Source organism: Lygodium microphyllum, chromosome 3 (genome assembly GCF_053477565.2).
Source record: "Lygodium microphyllum isolate KBCC chromosome 3, Lygodium_microphyllum_v1.1.10, whole genome shotgun sequence".
NCBI lineage: Eukaryota > Viridiplantae > Streptophyta > Polypodiopsida > Schizaeales > Lygodiaceae > Lygodium > Lygodium microphyllum.
In genome coordinates, this window is record NC_141137.1 from 122,352,885 (window position 1) to 122,369,048 (window position 16,164).

Below are 16,164 nucleotides of genomic sequence, written 5' to 3' on the forward strand. Positions count from 1 at the left end.
ATTTAAAAGAAATGCGTTCCTAGAGAGTATCTGTGTCCCATAAGCACAAACCCATTTGGGAGGGGCCAAACTTTCTATAAATAAGTATGCTGTCGTCCATTAGGTGACAAATCTCGTTTTTGTAGGTTTTATGCTTTTTCAGGTTGCTGCCCACACCCTTTCGCGGAGGACATTGCAGTCTCAGCTGTCCCTTGCTATCATCTACAGTCTGGCGCTTGTTTCCAACCTCTCACCCACAGTTTGCAGTAGTTTACAGTAGAGCGACTGTTGTTGATCGCTCTCTAGCTTCCCCCTGCTCAGTTTTCTCTCTCCTCAATTGCGTTTGACAGCTTTCTCTCCTTGGCTTGTCGCAACAGATTTTCTCTCCATTGTGTACGTTTTGCTGATTTCTCTCCTGTAGCCTGCGTTTTGTCTTTCTTTCTCCTCGCCTGCTTTTTTAGTCTTTCTCTCTCTTGCATTGTTGTTTGCATTAGATCCAACCTTCCTTGGCTACGTTTGTTGGTGTTCGACATCCGGAGGCTGCCTTGCTGCGATTCGGGATCCTTTCGGAGTACGACACACTCTCGAGCTTGTTATCCCTGCCCTGATCCTTGAGAAATAGGAGTTCGAGGTTTAGTATTCATTCACTGCATAGTGTGTTTACTGCATGAGCATTGTATATTCAATAGTCAAATCATTTCATTTATGCACTATGTTCATTGTCTCTGAGTCACCCTAACCCTAACTGTGTTCTTTTATTAGTCTGTGCTTTGTTGTACGATTGTTATTTGTTTTTATGTGTTAGGGTATTTCTTTACAAGCAACCCCTCTCTCCCCCTCTCTCCCTAAGATATGAGTGCACCCCCTCTCTCCCCAAGGTAGTTGCTAAACCCTAATTTTAAATTTAAATTAGGGTTTATAGCAAAGAAAATTGGAATTCCTCAACCTCCAAGGGTCCAAATGTCGAGGACTTCGAAGCAATTTTGTGAAATGGTTGGGGAATGAGAGAGAATGCTAAGGAGATGGAAAATTCAGAGTCTTGTCGCAAGAACTGATTGAAAATCAGTCAAATGTAGATACTGCTCTATCCCAAAAGTAATAAAATCTTTGCTTGCACCTAGAGACCCAAAATTTGCTGATGCCTTTAGCTTGGGGCTATCATCAAGCTGCCTAGGATCTCGTGCAGCCGTCGGCTGCTCGAAATTTGCAAATGCTTGTTGGTAATGGCTGAAACTCAGCTCATGATGGTTGCTCTAGCTCCTCATGATGTATTTGTAGCAAGAATGAATGATTCTCTCTTCCCCTTAGCCTTTATATTTGCTCTCCAAGCCTTTTCCACGTTTTTTTGAGTGTGCCTTTAGAATAGTTAGTGGTAGCCTTTCTAAATGAATTTCCAGCATTATCCACATTATTGTATTAATTTTCAGTCTAAAAATTACTGAAAATTAATACAGTAATTATTTGGATGCTCAAAATTTTTTTTTTTGGTCAAGCAATAATTGAATTGGCTAGGCCACTTTATCTCTGGAGTGTCCCTATGCCATTTTCGACCATAAGATCGGTGTTAATTACCATTAAATGCCACATCCCTATTGTCACAAGTTGACACTTATGGCCAAATATATGACTTAGGCCAATAATTGGCACTAGATACCACCTAGTATCTGTGTGATATTACTAATTGCAACATTTTCCTTTGATATCCTTTGATTTTCTTAGGACTCGGGCTTATTAATTTGCACTATCTTCAATTGCATCTCACATGTGTGATATTTGCTTTTAAAAATTAATCCACATGTTAAGTGGGGCTTGCAAAAATACATGTTCTTATGATAGCCCCCCTCTATGTCAGAGAGGATTTATGGTGGTTGAAACTTCTAGGATAGGCTTCTATACCTAGGGAAGAGGCCTACCAAGTTTGGTTGTTATCCGAGTTGGTATGCGAAAGTTACAAGGACAAGAAGGTTGATGTTTAGCCAAGATTGTGTGTAGTAAAAGACAGTTGCAAGATGCGCAGAAACTTTTAGGGTTTAAAATATTTGAAAATAGTTTTGAGTTTTTCACCAGAGATGTACATCAAAATCAAGCTACAACTTTGCACAAGAAAGCTCAATGATTCAAGTTACGGATCAAAAGATATGGGCAGTTTTCTTCAAGGTGGTCCTGTAGGACAATTTTTTGGGCACAAAGAGATTGAATCTAAAGAATGTAAAGTATTGAATGCGACATATACTTTAACAGAGATGGATAGGACTGACTTGAGGATACCCGGAGAAGGGAAAAGGTTCAAAGTGTGTAAGAGAAGAGATATAGAAGAGTATACAATGGAGGACTTGACAAAAGAAAGATACAGATGACAGAGTAGATGAAGAAGCACCCTTTTCCCTGCCAGGTAGCCTCAAGGCCTGGTGTAATTCACCCTGGCCATAGCATTACATTTTCATCCCTTTGATGCTTGGGTGGTGCTCATTAAGCCCCATATACCTTCATTCTACTCAATGAAGCACCTAGAGTTGTTGCTTGATAAAGGGGAAGCCTATTTCATACTACTAATAGTTGTGGTGTTGCCCGAGATTAGAGTGTCATTGGGTGGCTGGGCTAGAGGCATTAGTTGTCCTCTCTCTTGTCTAAGCCATGATTCTCTGCCTCACAGGTGGACTACTAGAGGAAACTCCTATTTGTAGGATTAGAGATGATGTCTATACAATTGAAACAAAAGGGTTCTATGGAAACAACCTGTGTAAAGATGCAGTCCAAATTTCTTTGAAGAGGGCAAATGAGACCATTGTTCAATTACAGCAAGGACTAGAATTGGCCACACTGAGAGTTCAAGGTTTGATACATGTACACTGCCTTAACAGAATTAACAAATGTACTAGTTTGTCCAACCACCAAACAAATAAAAAAATTCACAATAGTAATTGATGTGTAAACTACTTCACTTGTTGGTGATAGAATTTGCAAGACTTACCTAATGTTATTAGATATAATTTGATGGGTGCTATTAGGAAAGAAGTTGTTAATGACAATGACAGATGTCGAGGTTACTAAAGAGATTGATTGTGGATTACACCTCAAAAGGGGATTGCAATTCGTCGATGAGGCCAATCAGTCAGTAGGCTGTAGTTAAGGCGAGCCACCCTCCTTCTACACCCTCTCTACCCAACTAGTGAGTTCTCCAAAACCTAACAGGCCTAGATTAAGGATCTGTAACATCGAATGAACCAACCCCCTTTGGGAGGAGAGGGGGTGTATGGGAGCAGACTTCAATCCATATTTGTATGTCTAATGTGATCGAACATAGGTTAATGATGTGGATCTTTGATCTTGGCATATTCCATGTGATATACAAGATATTTCAAGCCAAAAGGGATGTCTTTCATGTATGTGCGCCTTCTTGGTCAACTATCCAATGGATGTTTGACCTAGATGTATCAAAAGCAAAGTACAGCACTGGAATTTCCACAATGCATCATAGTGAACACAACATTGCGCGCTCTTGTCCAAACATTCTATATGTCTAACGCATACTGAAAATTACTAGCCAATATAGTATAAAAATAAGACTCACAAAAATCTCAAAAACTTTGCTAGATTATCATGTGATGGATCCATTTATCATGAACTCAACTAATTTCACAAAGCTAAACCATAGTATAGCATAAAGCAAGCATAAACCATGGCTGAAACATCAATCATCATCATAACATATGCTGCTATCCATAAAATCAGCTGAATACGATTGAAAATTAATGACCATACATTGAAAACCAGCATTTGGTAATCAGCCCTTGATGATCAGCAAGTGATGGAAATGTGTAATTTCAAAGCTGCAGATAATAAACCATACTATATGCATACCAAGCATAGTGCGTAGGACATTGAATAGTGATCTCTTGGCAAACACATTGTCAGCTACCGTACCTTGAATGTATGCTGAATACATTCAAGATCCAATACATGTAGAGTTGTCCATCATTGAGGAGCGAAGGTGCTAGCTCCGTCACACGCATCAAGTAATACTTTGGACCCTCGCTTTGTTGAAGCGGACTGAGTGCAATCTAAAGTCATCTCTAATCGTACGCATCAAAGTAAAGCTGCAACAGCTTGAGATGGTTTTGCCAAGTCATCTTCCTCCATCTATTTGGCATCCATTGGTGAATAGTTCTAAAACTTCACCATGTACCATCTGGAAACCTTACCCTTGATCCTCTGCTCTTTGTGTGCCCAAATCTGCTCTGGTACCAATATCTCATCAAGCTCTTAACCTCATGCATAATTTTAGTAGAGTACGTCCTCTTCACAATGAATAGGCCTAAGCAAGCTCACATGAAAGGAATTGTGTACGTGCTAGTGTGGAGGCAATTTCAGTCTATAACATGCATTACTCATCCTCTCCAACACTTGAAATGGCCCATAGTATCATGTGCTCAACTTTTGATATAATCTCTCTTTGCCTTTTATCTGTTTTAGTCGTGCCTTTTCAAAACAGAGCAGCACATAATTGCCCTTTGCAAAGTGCAAAGCATATCATAAGCTGCTCTCTTTTGCTTATTGTATGATCTTTGAAGTGCATATTTAACCTTTTGCTGTATCCATGCTCTCCACATAGTGATTAGCCTCAAAGATCTTTTGTGTGTAAAATAAGGATTTCTTTCTTACCACCCTCTACCACCTCAAAAGGAGCCTTACTAGTGGAACTATGCATCATGTTTTTATATGCAAAATTAACCAACAGCAAATAATTTTCCCACTGCGCTTTGTGGTTTGATACATAGCACTTCAAAAGATCTAAAACTGTGGAGTTAGTCTCCTTGGAGTAACCATCAGTTTGTGGATGGAAGGATGAAGAGAATTTTAGCGTTGTATCCTTATCCTCACACAATCATTTCTAAAACAGTCTTGTCATTTGTGGGTCACAATTACTAATGATCGACTTTGGCATACCATGGTACTTAAACACAGTGCATAAAAAGATGTGCCATATGATCAACCTTTATTTGCCAAGGCCTATCAGGAATAGGCAAGGGTTGCAATAAACTCAGTATCTTTTACCTATTATACATATTTTTTGGCATACTATGCATTTCTTGACAAACTGCTCAACATCATGTCTCAAAGCTGGCTAATAAAAGAAGTGCTCAATTGCCTTAACTATGGCATCAATACCTCTATGATCCACATAGGGAGGAGTATGACTCTCAGTCATCACCTTGGCTCTCAACTGCTCTAACACAAAGTCATCCATGCATCATCAGAAAAGCCCTCTCAAAGTACAAATCATCATGCCTCTGGCCATTACATTGTTTGTGGCATCTATATACACAATCTGAAAGTGAAAATAGACAAGAAGTTTGCTCACTGTATATGCTTCTCAGATAACTTCGTTTGAGTCGAGAAGTAGCGTAAAGTGTGATGCTCTGTTTGCATTGTGAAATCAGCCCCTAAAAGGAAGTGTTTCTATTTGGAAAGTGCATGAATTACAGCCAAGAGCTCTTTCTCATAGACTTGCAAATTCCTATGTGCACCATGGGAATACGATTCTCATAAGCAATTACACGGCCATCGTGCATTAAAACAGCCCCAATGCTGTTCCCACATGCATCACACTGCACACCAAATGACTTCTTGATATCAGGCAATACAAGCACACGATTTGAAGTCATTTTATCCTTTACTGCATTAAATGCCGAAATTTCCATTGCTGTCCATCTAAAATGCACATTCTTATTGTGCAAAGCATGTAATGGAGAAGCAATTTGAGCAAAGTTTCATACTTATTTCTTGTAGTACGAATAAAGACGAATAAAACTGTGGTTCTCATGAACATTCAAAAGATGTGGGCATGAATGAATTGCCTTCATATGTCCTACAAAGTTTAGTACTAAGATGATTGGGTTGATTTGCCACTATATCAGACACTAGACCAGTAGTGGATTTGCCTTTCTGTCTCTTGTTATCGTCTTTTTCAGCTTGCTGCCGATTATGCATTTCTCTTGTATTATTTGGACACATTGGGTGTGGTGAACCATGCATTGGCTATTGCATACCATAGGGATTCGTGCCATACATTCCCGTATGCAGTGTTTGTCCAACCATAGCATGAAAAATGATACCTCCACTAAAGTATCCTTGTTGCTCCATGATTACATTTGCATGAATACCTTGCTGTCCATACTCCCATGGATTGGCACTACCAAGTTAGCCATGCATTTGTACTTGTTGTTCTAGAGGTACCAATTGTTTGTGCTCATCAAGCTTTTTAGGCTCTTCTAAAGAAGGCTTAGGCATCTCCTTTGGTTCTCTTGATTGTCTAGAAGCTTTAGAATAGGTCTTCTTCTCTTTGCCTTTGTTGTCCTTCCTTGGAACGGTCAAGGATCCAGTAAATTGGGGATCCTTTGCCAATTCAGCGAATAGTTTTGTAGTTGTTCGCATCAAATCCTTGAAGCTATCATCGAATTCTATAGCTTCTTGCTGGTCATCAGTGTCTCTTGATGCACAGAAGTGCCAACATTTGGGTCATTTTCCACCTTTTCAGCTTGCTATCCATGTTGAGAACCTCAGCCTCCAAGGGTCCAAATACTGACATCTTCGAAGAAAGGCTGTGAAATGGCTAGAGAATCAAAGAGAATACTGAGAAGAGAGAAAATTCAGAGTTTTGTCGTGAGAAATGACTCAAAATCAGTCAAATGTAGTTGTTGCCTTGTCCTAATAGTAGTAAATGTTGTTTGTTGCATGTGGAGACCCAAAATTTGTTAAAGCCTTCAACTTGAGCTCACAATGGTCGCTCCAGTGCCTCACGATTTGTTTCTAGCAAGAATGGATGATTCTCTCTCTCCTTAAGCCTTCGTGTTTGCTCTCCCAGCCTTCCCCTTGTTTCTCTGGGCCGTCCTTTAGAACATTGAATAAGTGGCAGCCTTTCCAAATGAATTTTCAGCATAATAATTATTTCTGTGCCTAGAAAAATAGTTTGACGAGTCAATAATTAAATGGCTAGGTTAGTTCATCTCTAGAGTGTCCCTGAGCCATTTTTGACCATCAAATTGGGGTGAAGTACCATTAAACGCCAGATCTCTAGTGTCAACAATTGACACTTATGGCCAAATAAATTACTTAGACCAATAACAGGCACGAGATATCACCTAGTATATGTGCGACATAACTAGTTGTAACTTTTGCTTTTGACATCCTGTAATTTCCTTGGAATCCGGGCTCATTAATTTGCACTAACCTAAGTTGCACCTCACATGTGCAACATTTACTTAAACACAGTTTTTAAAAATTAATCCATATGTTACGTGAGGCTTGTAAAAATACGTTCCCTCATGATACGAGTGGTGGTGAATTCAATGAACAAGTGCCAATACTCAGCCAACTTGATAGTCAAATTATCCCTCTCAATGATTTTGAACTCTTAGAGCTTATAGTCAAGGTTGTTTCATCGGGTATGATCACGAGCCACAAACCGATGAATTAGATGTGCCCAACGCTCAAATGCAAGGTCAAAGTTTTGAAGTTGAGATTAAAATTCAAGCATAAGGTCTTGCATCAACTTGATGATAGCTGTGGCATTTATGCTCTTCCAAGAGCAAACCACCTCAAAGGAGAACTAATGGGTTTAGACTAGGGTTGCTCTTGAACAAGTTTCCATAAGCTTTGTGAATCTAAGGCATGTTGCATCAAGTTAGACCAAGTGCTAAAGTTAGATTGGTTGAAACAAGTCTTATTAGTACATGCATGCTTGGTTGATGTGAATGAATGGATGGCTTGAGGAGGAGGATAGGTGGGTAGTATAGGATAAAAATGTGGGTAATTAGGTGCTACACGAGTCATTGAAGTGCTTGGCATGGTGACTTTAGATGTGTGCCCTGAAGGAGGTGAGTGACTTGTGGATGGTTCATTTGTTGAAAAGGTGTAGGAAGGCCCATTAGGTATTATCATGTTGGCAAACTATGTGGCCATCTAGGAGATGTGAGAATAGTGTGGGCTTTGAGTTGTGTGGATGGGATAGCTATGCCTATAGGTTCCCTTGGATGGTTGGGTTGGGGGATGAACACCCATTGCCAGTATGCCTTTGCTACCTGGATGTGCAAAAGCAGAGAAGATAAAAATATCGGAGGTGCTTATACTTGAAGAGCCCTCCCAGTGTGGTGTATGGTTGGATAGGTGGAATGTTGAATGGTGATGTGGAAAATAGTGTAAATGTAGATGTGGATGCAACGATAGAAAGGTTGGGATGGGTGGAATTTCACATTGTGTTGAAGATGTAGTGAATGGGATGAATGATTTTGAAATTAAAAGGATATTGATGGTTGAAATGATGATGCACATACTTCATTTTAACTTTTAAGAAACAAAAACATGAAGGAAAACTTGAAGAAGGAAAAATTTTAAGGTTTTATTATATGGAGCTCTTCTCATGTTTACATAAAAGTATTTGTCCTCTTCAAGACTTAGATTGTTATGAATTGAGTGAAGAGTACTTTTTCTTGAATATCACCAATATCTTGCAAGGAAGTAGAAACATAAGGAACGAACATAGCAATAAACACTTGTGTGCCTAACACTAGAGTGGAAGGGGGGGAAGTAAATGGAGATTTGTGCTCCGTGTTTCTCTCTCCAATAGGATGGCTAGTACCATATGGAGGTTCCATTCTTCCTATAAGATTATTAGACTTGTATGCATAGTCCAAGGGTAAATAAACTATGTTACCTTTTGATTGTTGGGCTCAATACATGAGGATTCAATTGTATTTGGCGCGTGAGATCTTACAGGGTTTGTGGACACCATGATAGTCAAATGTCTCTCCACTAGTGTTAGGGTAGGGTGTGAAGCCAACTTCTACTTGGTTCTCGCCACAGGACATACTGGATATTGAAGTGGAGTGGAGTATATGAAGTCATTTCCTTTGAGAACTTATTTTTGGTGGCGAGCTCTCCAACCAAAAGCCTAGGTTGCAACCATAACATACATCAAACTACCAACAACTGAAGCATATGGTATCTTGGCCATTTCAGCCTTCTTATCATCCGATGTAGGGCTGTCCTCTGCACTGAGCTTTAGATATGGAGGTTGAAGCCTATGATGGAGGGCCAGAAAATATGAGATAGGGCTGAGTGGTGGGCAGCTTGTTTATTTATAGATGAGTGGATCTAAACCAAATTAGGATTTTGACTTATGAAACAGACACTCGCTAAGACTACGCATCGTTTAGTGAAAATTTTGTTAATTTGACTTTTGTGGCTGTAATAAAGAGCTAATCCGTTTATAATATACGTTTTAGCTCCATAAAAAGCTTGTATGAAACTTTGGAAACGTTTTTCATACATCTTGTTTGTGAAATCCATGGCAACTTTGGTCCATTTATAGGGATGACAATGCTTGTTGGGAAATGCATTATGTTAGAGCAAATCTAATATTGTGAGGAGTGTGGACATAAGAGCTTATAGGAGCTTAGGAGTTACTTTGAAAGTTACTTGAGTCCAATTGTCCACATATATAGATGCTATGATACTCTAGCTTCTGATTTTGTGGGGATGATCTAGTCTAGCTTATTGTGGCTGGGTGGCGAGTGTGCTTGCATACTCACCACTCAACAACAATAAGCTGTTTTCCTTGTGTTGGTTAGGATTTGCTGTTTTTGTGCTTTTGTTGGTTTTTTGTAGATAATCCAAGTTCTTTTGGTGTATGTTAAACCCATTAGAGTTTAGCAATGTTATTCTTTTTTTTTTTTGTGTGGTTTTTTGGCCTTGCATTCTTGAGTTACAAGGAGCTAATAGTCACTTTTTGGATTAAGTCTTTGAAAATTTTTGTTGATGAACGAGCTCAATTTTTGATTGTGATAAATTGTGTTATTGTTAAGTCTTGCTTTCAACTGTTGTTAGAAGTTAATAACAGATAACTATAGTGTTATTGTATTTCGAATTGCCATCATCATATGAAGGGTTAAAGTTACACTATAATCTCTAAAGGCATATATCAATCTAAAAATGACAATCTCTTGATTAATGTTTCACATGCAATTATGCTTTTTGGGCCCTGGATATGTTTGCTTAGTTAAAAACATTAGTGCTAACTAAAAACATTGAATTGTTTTTTTGGATTAAGATAACTACAATATACGTAAGATTCTAATGTATTTAGTTTTTTGATTAGGATAATTGCATTATACATTCAGTCATGACTATACTTTTGTTGTTTTTTTAGGTATGTTGATTTGTCTTTTTCCTAGATGTGATTGTTTCATCCTTACATGTGATTGTTTCATAGGGTACTTGTAATTTTGCAGGTATCAAGCCGCTTTGAAATCAGACCCTTATTGCTACGAGGTAAGAATGAAATTTGAAGAGTTACTATGTTTTTGCAAGTACATGTATGCATGTATTGCTATTGGCCATGAGACTTTTACAGTTGAGGATGTTATGATTTAGTCTTAAATTACCTCCAAGGGATATGCTAAATATGGTTAGTCACATTAAACATGTTAAGTATAAACCCATGATTATTTGATCATGGAAAAATTCTTGGAATGTAAATGTGTGAGAGTGCGCACCAATAATAACTATACTCTCTAATGGTTGAAGATCTTATAACAAAATTTCCTAAGGAGCCATATGACTTGAAGCACCACTATCAATGAGTTGAGGTTTCTTTGTAAGACTAGACAACTGATGAAGAAAGCTTCTCCATCTCATAGATGTGAAGGAACATTGACTCATGATGAATAGTTATTAAAGAAGTAGAGGGGGGACTCAGATGGTTTTTACCCTTGCCTTTAAACTTGAAAATGATAGCTGTCATGAGGACATGTATTTTTGAAACCTTAACACGTGGATTAATTTTTAATCACATGGTTAAGTAAATGTTGTACATGTGAGGTATAGCTGGGGTCAGAGTAAATTTACGAGCTCGAGACTTAAGAAAATCATGGGATGTTAAAGGTAAAAGTTGCTATAAGTTATGTCACACAGGTACTTGGTGGTATTTGTGCCAGTTGTTGGCCTAGGTCATTCATTTGGCCATAAGTGTTAGTTGGTGACACTAGGGAAGTGGCGTTTAATGATACCTAATGTCAATTTTATGGTCAAAGATGGCACATAGACACTCGGGAATGGAAGCTGCCTAGCCAATTTAATTATTGGCCAATTAGATTATTTTTCAAGGTATTGAAATAATTATTAGATTAATTTTCAGTATTTAAAGACTGAGCAAGATTGAAAAAGGTCTTAAGAGGTTGGAGAGAGGTATTTTTAGTGTATTTAGTTTGCAAGAGAGAGAGAGGAGATGTTGTTGGTTTGATTTGTAGCCATTGGAGGACCTTTTGAGGTAGCCAAGGGTAGGAGAAGACCAATCAACAGCATGTGACAACATCTATAGGTTGTTGAGACAGGGCAGTAGTAGGAAATGACTGATTTTTTTTGGTTCTTTGCATCTACAAGCTGTTGAGATAGGGCAACAACAGTAAATGACAGATTTTCTTCAGTTGTTCGCAAAGAAAGTCAGAATTTTCTCTCTCCTGGGCATTCTCTCTCATCTCCTAGCCTTTCTATAGCCTTGCTTTAAAGATTACAACATTGAGATCACGAGAGGCTCAGAAATTTCAGATTTCTTTGTTGTAAACTCTAATTTGCATCAACAGAACTTGGGATTCAGTAGCAGCCCTGGGAAGCGTGTCAAAAATTGGAAGCTCCAAGACTTGGATTCAATAGGGCTGAAGTTGTTTTTAGTCAAATTCAGGTGGAGGGACTAGTAAATCAATGAAGTTGGGCCATTTTCCATCTCCATCAAAGCGGGTGAAGGCCAATTGATTGCTTGAATTAAAGGGAGAATTAGATTGAAGTCTTGTCAGTTATTTTGGACAGCAAGGGGAGTTGGAATACGGAAAGGGATTGGGAGAATCCCATTGTACATGTACTTTTTCTTCAATTAAGTTAAATAAATATCGAAAGAGGCGCGAGTTTTGGGGCCAACAAGGTGTGTAATATTCAATATTATATGGTAAAGTGTGCATTTCAGTTTTGTGAATTTGTTAATTGCTCTAAAGAGTGCTTAATCAGATTATTCACCACCCTAACTGAAGAGGAAGACTGGTTACAATAGCCACATCAGTTGAGTGCAAAGCAAGATTCTTGTGAGATCCATGTTTACATTTACCAACTCTTTGCAAAGGCAAGAGATCTAAGTTTCATTGTAGGCATCAAATATACACTAAGTATGTCCCATGCTGATTTTGAGGCCTTAGAAGATCGAATGTGCGCAATAATTTTTCTTTTCATTGACAAGGCAATCAAAGAAAGTGTATGTGCATCCTTTGAGTCCCATTTCTTCTGATTCTTCGTAAGAGGGGGAGAAGGGGCAGCAGAAGCAACAACACTAGCAACTTGTCCTAAAGTGTGATGTTGAGGTGTTTGAGGAGTGAGACCACTTGGTCGTTGCAAGTTATCGATAACAGAGTTCCACAAATCTTTCACAACAAGAAGATTGCAGACTAGAAAAGCCGACAATGGATAGTTGGAGCCATGAAGCTTGTTCTCTTCAGTGAGAACACCAAGGATGTTGCTTTAATCATTGTTGCCCTGAAGTGTCATATTGTCAGAAATGAGGAAAAATTTGCAGCCAAATACATCAAAGCAGAAGTATAGTGTATGTACTCCTTATAGTACTAGAAAGTTCTCAAGATTAGCCAAACAAGTGCCAAATTATCACACAAATGCCAAAGTATATGCTTTGTCATCCAAAATAGCACTCTGTGAAGAAATAAGAGCAATGCACTGCTGTAGACTATTGTACCACACCTACCTTGAAATGTGTATTCTTAAAAGTACAAATTACAGCAACTTAATGTTGATTCTCACCAAAATTTATTGAAATTTTCCAAAAACTTCTACTCAATTTGACTGTGGCAACAATTAAATGCTACTATACTACTTGTTTCTTGCCTTCGAATACATATTGGGCAAAAGCCTCACATTTCTTTGTAAAATTTCAAAGAGATTGAAGGAATTTGTATCTTATAGTTTGAATTTATGCAAAAATGTTGCCTTGGGATGTGTGTCAAAAGCAATCAGTAGAGTTGGAATCTGCTTCATGATGCATATCGGAGCCAAAAAACTGAAAAGCCGTAAATTTGTCCTACTTATGTTGAAGAAATTGTGCAATGTTGGCAATCGGTGGAAATTCATGCAGGGAACTTGAATTGGAAAAAGGTCCCAACTTTACTTGAAGAAATTTTAGAAATCGAGAAAGTTAGTAAAAAATTCTTAAATTTGTCGGCTTGAGTGTGAGAAATTCAAAATTTCTTTGAACATAGATATGAGATGAGCAAAACAACTAAGAAATTGTATAAACTGTTGGGATAAAGGCCCAATTTAACCTCCGTGTAAAGTACACACACATTATTTAGTTGTACATGTGAATGCACCCTTACGTGTCCTTAGTATAAATACATTTTATTCTTTGTGTACCAAGACATTGTTGGTACACTCATATCGCATTGTACTTTCACTCTACTCTCTCTCTTTGACTCTCTCACCAGCCGTCACACACTCACGCTCACTCCTCGAACTTTTGCTACTTTCAGTTGAACTCCAAAAAGTGGTATCGAAGCGCAAATTGCGCATGCTTCTAATAGGTGACTGGGCGGTGTGTGATTGTCGGGCAACATGTGCATACGACGTTCAGCAGCACGGGCCATCACCACAACAATAGATAGGTCGCGACCAGGCGGTAGGCACATGTGGGGACCAGCGTGGAGGCCAGGCGGCACGTGGAGACTAGGTGTGTGACTTGGTAGCGGGGTCCAGCAAAGATGAACCAGGCGACAGAGGCGTTGCGTCAGTCACGTGATCGGTCGACGAGTAGTGAGTAGCTGACGAGGCACATGTGGCAGACAGGCGGTCAGACTTGATGGAGTAGGGTCCTCCCTAGTCATTCCGTCAAAATTTTTTGAAGCTAAAAGCTTTATTTTCTTTCAAATCTCTTTTGAATTCCTTTCCTTTGATAGGGCTTCATGTGTTGAAGTACGGGTTACAAATTTGTGCAAATCATGCCCAAAAATTTGGGGCTTTTCTTGGTTTTAATCTCGTTTATGCTTATCAGCACCATTCAGGTTAGAAATTGCAAACCTTGCGTGTGGCGACCTCAATTAAATTGGGGATTTTGCCAAATTTGTCGGAATTTTGCACTTTTGAGTAAAATTTCTTAACATTGAATCCCAAAAATTTGGGCTTTTCATGTAATGGCAAAGTTTTGCTCAATTGGGTCAGATTGTCTGACATTTATGCAATTTTAGACTTGAAACTTTGGGGATTTGCGCAGAATTTGGTAAATTTTTGCATTTTTGTGCGTGTGGTGGTTGGTTCGTATACAAACAACAAAGATTTATTCCTCGTTGAGAAAGAACATGAGTGTATTTTGCTAGTTCATCTTGTGCTTCTATAGTTTAGTGGATTTACTCTTGTGTTCGTGATAAAATGGCTGCAACTTCTTCCAGTTGAGACATCAAGAGTTTGATGGAAATCAAACGGTTTGATGGTGATGGCTTTGACCTTTGGAAAGACCGCATGCAGGGCATTTTGTTCCTAAAGGAATGTAAGGATGCTTTGTAGGAACATAAACCCACACTAATGTCTATTGCAGATTGGGCCAGAGTAAATAAAACAGCTGTGGCTTACATTAAGATGGGTGTCACTGATGACATCTTGATAGACATTAAGGGTTTAGAGACAGGTTATGCAATATGGGAGAAGCTGAAAACTACCTATGAGATCACCACATCTGTTAATTAGGTGCATTTAATGCGCAAGTTGGTGAATATGCGATTGGATGAGTCAAAGCTTATAGCTGAGCACTTGAGTGTATTTACAGGGATTCTAAATTAGGTTAAAGATGCAAATTTGGACTTTGATGATAAGTTGAGGGCGATCTTTTTGATCATGACATTGCTTGACTTAGCAATAAGCCCAACCTCTCATATGATGGGGTAAGGGGTTCTATCTTGAATGAAGAAACTAGACGTATGTCTAGTGGAGAAGGCAACAACTCAGCTTATACTGTAAGAGACAGGGATGAAAAGAAAAATTTAGACGCAAGGCAGAGAAACAAGAGCAAGAGCAAAGGAAAGGAAAAGAGTGACATTACTTGCTATCACTGTGGTCGGAAGGGCCATAAGAACCCTGATTGTAGATATTACAATAAGGAACAAGAGAGAAAGAAGAATGCAAGAGACGAAAAGAAGAAAGAGGATAAGACAGTTGTATCTGAGGTAGCCAAAGGCAAGGAAAAGGTCAATGTGGCCTCCAATGTAGTTATAGAGGAGCTTTCGGATACATAGGCTGATGTATTATGTGCAGTTGATTATGATGTCCTTGTATGTCACATGCAGGATATGCAGATTACCAAGGCTGATGTGATTGATGCACTCTTATCAGTTGATGATGATGTTACTCAAACTTGGATTGTAGACTCTGGTGCCTCTTTCCATGTAACTCCTTGCTTGGAGTGTTTTGCTATGTTCAATGCAGGCAGTTATGGAAAGGTGTATCTTGGAAATAACCATGCTTGCAACATTGATGGGATTGGTATTCTACACTTGTTGTTAGACAATGGTCAAGAGCTTGTGTTGAAAGATGTCAGATATGTGCCTTGCATTAAAAAGAGTTTACTATATGTTGGTTACCTTGACTTGCATGGCTATGCCACACTGTTTGGTGGTGGTTTGTGGAAAGTGAAAAAGGGTTCCATGCTGATTGTAGAGGGAACTAAGAAGGGCACTTTGTATTGTTTGCACTGTAAAGCCTTGAATGGCAAGTTTCTGGCAGTTGCTGAAATTTGTAGCCACTTAGAGTTATGGCATAAGAGATTAGGCCATATGAGCCAGAAATGACTTGATGTCCTTATCTCTCTGAAGAGGGTTGATGGAAAAGGCTCTAAACTTGACTTTTGTAATGAGTGTCAGTTTGGAAAGCAAATAAAAAATTCCTTTTACTCTGGTGTCTCTCGCAAGTCCAATGTCTTGGACTTAGTACATTCTGATGTATGTAGTATGCCTGTGAAATCGTTGGGTGGTGTTGCATATTTTATCTCCTTCATTGATGACTGTTCCAAGAAGATTTGGGTATACTTGCTGAAAAAGAAAAGTGAAGTGTTTGCTGTTTTTAAAACTTTTCATGCATTTGTGACCATGC

The 16,164-nt window shown here is 38.8% G+C and overlaps 1 protein-coding gene across 2 annotated transcripts in view; it reads left to right on the forward strand.

Annotated features, from left to right (window-relative positions):
* Positions 1 to 16,164, forward strand: part of APC6 (anaphase promoting complex 6) — a 62,254-nt gene that overhangs the window by 35,130 nt on the left and 10,960 nt on the right. For both annotated transcript variants that reach the window (XM_087674732.1, XM_087674731.1), the window contains exon 4: positions 10,269 to 10,308. In XM_087674732.1, coding sequence (XP_087530858.1) covers positions 10,269 to 10,308 — 40 coding nt within the window. The remainder of the gene's footprint in view (positions 1 to 10,268; positions 10,309 to 16,164) is intronic.